The 8,070-nt window shown below is 35.8% G+C and overlaps 1 protein-coding gene across 1 annotated transcript; it reads left to right on the top strand.

Moving 5' to 3' along the window:
- The first annotated feature begins 780 nt into the window (after positions 1-780).
- Positions 781-1,812, top strand: LOC141708172 (dehydration-responsive element-binding protein 1A-like). The gene has a single exon (XM_074511667.1). The coding sequence runs from the start codon at positions 899-901 to the stop codon at positions 1,553-1,555; it is 657 nt and encodes a 218-aa protein (XP_074367768.1). The 5' UTR covers positions 781-898; the 3' UTR covers positions 1,556-1,812.
- The last annotated feature ends 6,258 nt before the right edge of the window (positions 1,813-8,070 follow it).

Genomic DNA, 8,070 nt, shown 5'->3' with positions numbered 1-8,070 from the left:
AATACATTTTCATCTTGACTTTTGATTAGTAAAATCGACTATATATATTTTAACTTAGATTTATATGTCATTATATAATTTAAATAATATATAAAAGGTTAAATATTATTGAAAAGTACGTATAATCTATTTTAAAACAAAATTTTTGTTTTTTTTAATAGATAATTTTTAATATTTGATCGAAAATTGGGTAATTTGAATGCTATAGAAATAAAACAGACATTTAATTAAAGACGGAGGGAGATGTACATATATACATATATAAATTAAGATATAATAAATATTATATCACATTATTTAATAAAAAATTTAAAAACGAATTCGAGTTACATAACAGTACTCAGTTAAACACCTTTTAATATAATAATACGACTTCAATATTTTAAGATTGTGCATGTACAAGTAATAGAGCAGAGTTAATCAAATAATCATCACGAAATTTCCTAACCGAACACAATACTAATCAAGTGTAGAGTAGTTTTCAGCATAAAGTCATAGTCATGAGTCAAATATAAAGGTCAAATCAAAAGAAATGCCATGAAAGGATAAAGTGTACAGGTGGCTGACAAACGTAAGCAGTTGAACAAGTTGGGAGTACTTTAAAACAAAAAACAGCTAACTGCCTTGTAATAATTCCATAATCTACTTTTTATACATTGTCCCTACAGCTGTTCCCTTCTCATAACCATTCCGCGTTCGTCCCCCAAATTCACACACATACACGCACGCCCCACAATATCCCCTTCCTCGTGCATTTTAACAACGTACTATATATTAGTGTGTAAATGCATATCCCCCAAACAGATAATCAAGCAGCAGATTAAGCAAGTACAACTTCAACTACACTCCACTACCTCCACTTCTGCTCTTACTCGATCAACTACTTGTGCTCGTAGATATGATGAATAATACCACGTTCCCTGACTATCCGGATTCGTATAAACTATATAATCTTTATTCACCTGAAGCTGCTTCAGATTCTTCATCTTCCACGGAAGGGAGTTCGGATTCACCTGTTATGTTAGCATCCAGTAATCCAAAGAAACGTGGCGGAAGAAAGAAGTTTCGAGAAACTCGACATCCTGTGTACCGGGGCGTTCGAAGAAGGAACTCGAATAAATGGGTTTGCGAGGTAAGGGAACCTAACAAGAAAACTAGAATATGGCTTGGTACGTTTGCTACACCTGAAATGGCAGCTAGAGCTCATGACGTGGCTGCTTTGGCTCTGAGGGGACGTTCAGCTTGTCTTAATTTTGCTGACTCAGCTTGGAGATTGCGTATCCCATCATCAACCAATGCCAAGGATATTCAGAAGGCGGCGGCTGAGGCAGCTCAGGAATTTCGATCACCGTGTAATGACGGTGAATCGACACAAGTAAAGACGACATTGCCCGAAAATGCGTATTACATGGATGAGGAGGTGGCAGAGTTTGGAATGCCAGGACAGTTGATAGCGGAGATGGCACAAGGGATGATGTTGCCTCCACCTAATCAGTACTACTGTGAAGGTGATGACGTGGAATTTAGTGGTGGCATGGCTTTATGGAATTACTGATAAATAAATGTCACAATCTCAGAAATATTAGAATCTGGGAAAGTATGACACGTGATTGTACTATATTTTTTATTTGATGTTCTAGTTTGTTCTAGTTAGCTGTGAAACAGGTGTGATTTTGCTGGATTAAGTGGAGTCATGCTGTACTGTGTCTGCGCAAAATGTTTTTTTATTTGGGACACGTACGCGCAAAGTGATTTGTTCATGTTTAAAATTGCTTCTTATATGAGATCTATTAAGATAATTATTTACGCAAATACTGTAACTGTTTGTTTGCATGCCATCATCAAATGAACGAGAAGATGAACTTAAAACAAAGTTTAGTTTAAATGGTTAAAGTTGACCGTAATTATTTTAAGCAATATTTTATCTTACACATTTTTTTTACTTTGCACAACTTTGAATTTAAAAATGCGAGCAGAATATGGGAACTAGCGGATATGATACATTTGAAGGGTTGTTCACTGAAGTGTTCGCGAACAAGTTTGAACGCAGTTCGTTAAGAGTTTGTTCGGCTCGACTCGTTCTTAAACTCGAGCTTAAACTTAGACACCTAAATATGTTCGTTAAGTAAAATGAGATCGAGTCGAGTTTTAGTATGTTCGATTCGAGTTCAACTCGAGTTTATTCGGCTCAAGCTCAGCTCGTTTAAACTCGAATTTTTTTTAATATTTTCTGGATATTTTTATAAAACTTAGGTTAGATATACAAATTATACAGAGAGAGATGGAGACAGATGAGGACAGATTTTATTCCCCGCATCCATATAACTCATTTCTTTTAGTTGATAAATCTCCCCAACTCGCCGCCACTACTACCAAACACAAATAACCCCCCAATTGACTGCTATGACCATCCTTGAAACCCCCTAACTTCGAACCTCTCAATTCTATTTTCCAAAATGACATTTAATCTACTCAAATGGCAGCAGTTCATAACAATTTAATTAAGTGGGAGAATGTGGTTAAAGTTGTTCTGTCGATGGAAGCGGTGGTTTAAGTTGTTTTCTGTGCACCGAAAGATGTAGTTTAGTTCTAGAAGTGGTGGGTTTGTTATTGGTGGGAGGAGAGTCTAAACTAACTTTAGATTAAGATTTTGGACAATTGGATAATTAGGTTGGGCTTACTTTGTAGACTGGGATTTTAATTAATCGGTTTGGACTAAGAAATTTGTATTTTTTTGTTTTTTAACGAGCAACTCGGGCTGGGTTCGGGCTCGGCCCTACTCGTATTTATTCGTGAACAAACTCGTGTTCGACTCGTTAGTTAACAAGTTCGAATACATTTTTATGTTCGATAAAAAAGTTCGGCTCGACTTGGTTCGTCAAAAAAAATTTAAAACTTGACTCATTTAAGTCAAAACTCGGTTCGTGAACACCTCTCCACTAATTGTGAATTAAAATATGACATGAAATGGGCCTTGGTAGGACCAACAGGAATTGTGTTGTATCCAAAAAGATTTTGACAAACTGTGTTACTGTGTTACCTTCTCTCGTTTCTATTAGCACAAATGCACAATTTCTTCCAGCTCATTTTATCTTCTTCCAAAAGTTTATTTTTCTTTTATGGTTTCTGATGGCCTTTGAAATAGAGCTACATCAATCCGTAAGGATGTTGTTGATTTATGGCCATCACTGAACCTGTTAGATATATTTGATAATGTCATGTGTAATATGATTTGTGTTTATTTTTCAGATCTTACCTAACAGGACAAATCAATACTTAACTGGAAATCAACACTTATACTGAAGACAAAACTTAAGATATCAGAACTTAAGTGATCAGAAGATATTTATCAGGAGATAATATCAGGACTTAAGATGACTTTCAGATAAGGCAGGCGGCTGATTGAAAGGAAAGAAGATCGAGACTAAGACAGAAATAAATATGCATGAAGAAGGAAGTCTATGAAGAATAGAATACTTGGAAGAAAAGATAACTGGTTGATATATTTTAGGAAGCAGAATTATATTCCATATCAATTAGAAGATTATCTTGTAACTGTGTAGTATATAAACACAGGCATAGAGTTTACACTATAAGTGTTACGATTATCGAAGTTCTTATTCTTTGTAACTCTAGCAGCTATCGTGATAATTTGTTCATCACTGAGAGAGGACAGTTCCATATTGTAACAGAGTTTATTGTGTTGAATAAAATCTGTTTTCCATTACTTGAGTTCTTATATTCGATTTGATTGTGCTAAACACTGTATTCAACCCCCTTCTACAGTGTGTGTGACCTAACAAGTGGTATCAGAGCAATCTGTTAACACACAAACAGTTTATGATCCAAAAACAATCATGTCTGAAGAAGAAACTCCAACCAAGCCCACCAAAACTGAAGAACCTCCAAAAACCATAACGCATAGTCGATATGAGACTATAAGAGTTCCCATGTTGAAACCTTCTGAGTATTTCATATGGAAAGTGAAGATGGCTATGTTTCTGGAAGCTACAGATCCAGAATATCTCGACAGGATTTATGAAGGACCACATATGCCAACCAAACTCTCTGTGGAAGTTGCAGGTCAGCCAACAAAGTTTGTACCAAAGGAGAAAAATGATTACACTGCTGAAGATATCTCATCGATTGCAAAGGATGCAAAGGTAAGACACTTGCTGCATAGTGCCATTGATAATGTCATGTCAAACAGGGTAATTCAATGCAAGATTGCAAAGGAGATATGGGATGCTTTGGAAATAAGATGTCAGGGAACTGATGCAATCAAGAAGAACAGGAAGACGATACTCACTCAAGAGTATGAACACTTTGACTCAAAACCTGATGAGTCATTAACTGATTTATATGACAGATTTGTCAAACTCTTGAATGATTTGTCACTAGTTGACAAAGAGTATGATATTGAAGATTCAAATCTTAAGTTCCTGTTAGCTCTTCCTGAAAGATGGGATTTGAAGGCCACAATAATAAGAGACAACTATGCTCTTGAGGAAACAACTCTTGATGAAATTTATGGGATGCTCAAGACTCATGAACTTGAGATGGAACAAAGAAGCAAGAGGAATGAAAGAAAGTCAAGAACAGTTGCCTTTGTGGCTGAGGAGGAAAGTCCCAAAGTAGCTGCCTCAAGAAAAGGCAAGGAAAAGGCTCTCATCATAAAGTCTGATACTGAGTCATCAAGTTCTGATAGTGATGATGACTCAGAAACTGAAAGTATACCTGAGATGGACCATGATGAGGAGATGATGAAGATGTGTGCTCTTATGGTGAAAGGGATCACAAAGATTACATACAGAAAATTCAGGAGAGGAAAGAAGTTTTCCAGGAAAGGTGCAAGTTCTGAAAAAAAAGGTTTCAGAAAATCTGAAGGCAAAGGAGGAAAGTTTGATAGAGGAGATTACTCAAATGTTAAATGCTACAACTGTGGTGAGAAAGGCCACATATCTCCAGATTGCAGAAAAGGGAAAAGTGACAAAGGCAAGGCTCTTGTCACAAAAAAGAAAAGCTGGTCAGATGCTTCAGATTCTGAGGATGAGGAAAACTATGCCTTGATGGCAAATGCTGATAGCAGTTCTGATACTGCTGACTTAAAGGTACCTCAAACTACTTATGCCTTTCATACTGATGATATTACTGAGTTGAGAAAATATCTTAAAACCATGTTCATTAGTTATAAAGATCAAACTTTAACATGTGAAAGATTAAATTCTGAAAATCTTGCTTGCAAAAAGAGGAATGATTATTTAGAAAAAGAGTTAGTCATGTTCCATCAAACTCAGAAAGATAGAGATGATGCCTTTTATGTTAGGGATGAAGTGTTAAAATTGAATGAATCTCTAAAAACCGAGTTAGAAAAGGAAAGAGAGATTATCAGGACTTGGACTAACTCTGGTAAAGCAACTCAGGATATTCTCAATAGTGGAAACTAGAAAGAGGGCTTAGGTTATGGAGATGATAAGAACAGTAAGGGAACTGTAGAAACTGAGCCTATAGTTGTTAAACAAAAACCAAAGGTAAATTCTGTTAAGTTTGTAACTACAAAGTCTGATATTGATAAATCAGAAGTTAAGAAGAAAGTAACTTCTGAAAAATCTAAACAGGATAAGCCAACTAAAGTAAACATAGGCTTAATAACTAAGAAGCAGCTTAAGCATAAGCTGAAAGATGCTAAGAATGTAAATAAGGTAAAGCCACCTAGAAAAAATAGGAATGGAAAGGAAGGTGTGAACAAAAGTAACAATTATAAGCATGTTCCTAATGCTCCTAGAAAAATATGTCATAACTATGGAAATTCTAACCATCTGGCTTCTTTTTACAGGAAGAATAAGAATATAAACTCATTACCTTCAAAATCAGGAGTTAAGAGTCAGTCTGTTAGATATAAGCCACAAAATCCTTGTTTTCATTGTGGTAGTTTATGGCATTCCATTTATAATTGTAAGGAATATCATTGTTTGTACTATGATTATTAATAAATAAAACCTTCTGTAAAGAAGTTAGCATTATTCCTTCTAGTGTAAGTTCTGATGCAAAGTCTGATATTGCAAATTCTGATAAGAAAACTGTTAACATAAACTCTGATGCTAAATCCGCTGCAAATGTTAACAAATTTAAAAGGGCCAAAGGATCCAAGCAAGTCTGTGTCCTTAAAACTAATCATTAGTGGTCTTTGTGATTGCAGGGCAACAGGAAGAACATCCTAGTTCTGGACAGTGGATGTTCAGGACATATAACTGGAAATAAAGCCCTGCTATCAGACTTTGTGGAGAAAGCTGACCCAGGTGTTTCTTATGGAGATTACAATATTGGAAAAACTCTGGGATATGGCAATATCAATCTTGGGAATGTCATCATTGAAAAAGTAGCTCTGGTCTCAGGACTTAAATACAATCTGCTGAGTGTTAGTCAAATCTGTGACAGAGGTTATCATGTGGATTTCTTTGAAGAACACTGTGAAGTTGTAAGCAAATCTACAGGCAAAGTTGTTCTGACAGGATACAGGCATGGTAATATTTATGAAGCCAAGCTTTCAACAAGTACTGATGGTTCTGCAATTTGTCTGTTAAGTAGAGCATCAATTGAAGAAAGCTGGGATTGACACAAGAAACTCTCTCATTTAAATTTTAACAATATAAATGAACTAGTCAAGAAAGATCTTGTGAGAGGACTGCCAAAATCAGTATTTGCTCCTGATGGCCTTTTTGATTCATGTCAGAGGGCAAAACAAAGAAAATCTTCATTCAAGAGCAAGACTGAATCATCAATTCTTGAGCCTTATCACCTACTACATGTTGATCTATTTGGTCCAGTTAATATCATGTCTATTGCAAAGAAGAAATATTCTATGGTCATAGTGGATGAGTTCACCAGATACACATGGGTGTATTTCTTGCACACAAAAAGTGAAACTGCATCTATCTTGATTGATCATGTCAAGCAACTGGATAAATTGGTCAAAGATTCTGTGAAGATCATAAGAAGTGATAATGGCACTGAGTTCAAGAATTTGATCATGGAAGAGTTCTGCAAAACCATAGAATAAAGCAGGAATTTTCTGCTCCTAGAACTCCACAACAAAATGGAGTTGTTGAAAGAAAGAATAGAACTCTTATTGAAGCTGCACGAACTATGCTTGATGAAGCAAAGTTGTCAACCTACTTTTGGGGTGAAGTTGTACAGACTGCTTGTTTTATTCAGAATGCAACACTTATCAACAAGCATGGAAAAATACATTATGAGATGGTGAAGAAAAAGAAGCCAAATCTGAAGTATTATCATGTATTTGGATGCAAGTATTTTGTTCTTAAGACTCATCCGGAACATCTATCTAAATTTGATCTAAAAGATGATGAAGGAATTTTTGTTGGATATCCACTTTCTACAAAAACCTTCAGAGTCTACAATTTAAGAACAAGGGTTGTCATGGAATCTATCAATGTCTCTTTTGATGATAAGAAGATTACTGGACTTGAAGATTTCAATGATCATGATCAGCTGAGATTCGAAAACGAAGTTTTAAACTCTGACTCAGTAAATCCTGACAATCTAAATCCTGATACTGCAAACTCTGATGGATTAAACTCTGATGTTATTAAAACTGTGGTGACTACGCTTATGGAAAATGCACCTGTACAGGGGGAGCATACTGAAGATCCAACCACATCTCAAGAAGCATCAGAACCTACAACAGGCTCTTAAAGATCTGATGGGCCAAGTTCTGATAATTCTGGAAACTTATGTTCTGATATTTCTGGAAACTCAAATAATGAAGGATCCAACTCAAAGAGCATAATTTCAGGGGGAGCATCAGAAAATGTTGATGGAGACAACATGGATCATGGGGGAGCATACAGTTCTAGAAAAAACCTTCCATCTGCAAGGAAGTGGACTAAAGCACATACACCTGACTTAATTATTGGAAATCCCGATGCAGGTGTCAGAACTAGAACGGCTACATCAAATGAATGTCTCTATCATTCTTTTCTTTCTCAGACTGAACCAAAGAAAGTGGATGAAGCTCTTCAAGATGCTGATTGGGTGCAAGCAATGCAA

This window comes from Apium graveolens, chromosome 2 (assembly GCF_009905375.1).
Source record: "Apium graveolens cultivar Ventura chromosome 2, ASM990537v1, whole genome shotgun sequence".
Classification (NCBI taxonomy): domain Eukaryota; kingdom Viridiplantae; phylum Streptophyta; class Magnoliopsida; order Apiales; family Apiaceae; genus Apium; species Apium graveolens.
This window is presented reverse-complemented; position numbering and strand designations above follow the sequence as displayed.

Coding starts and splice junctions, on each gene's coding strand:
- LOC141708172 (XM_074511667.1), top strand. CDS start 899: ATGATGAATAATACCACGTTCCCTGACTATCCGGATTCGTATAAACTA.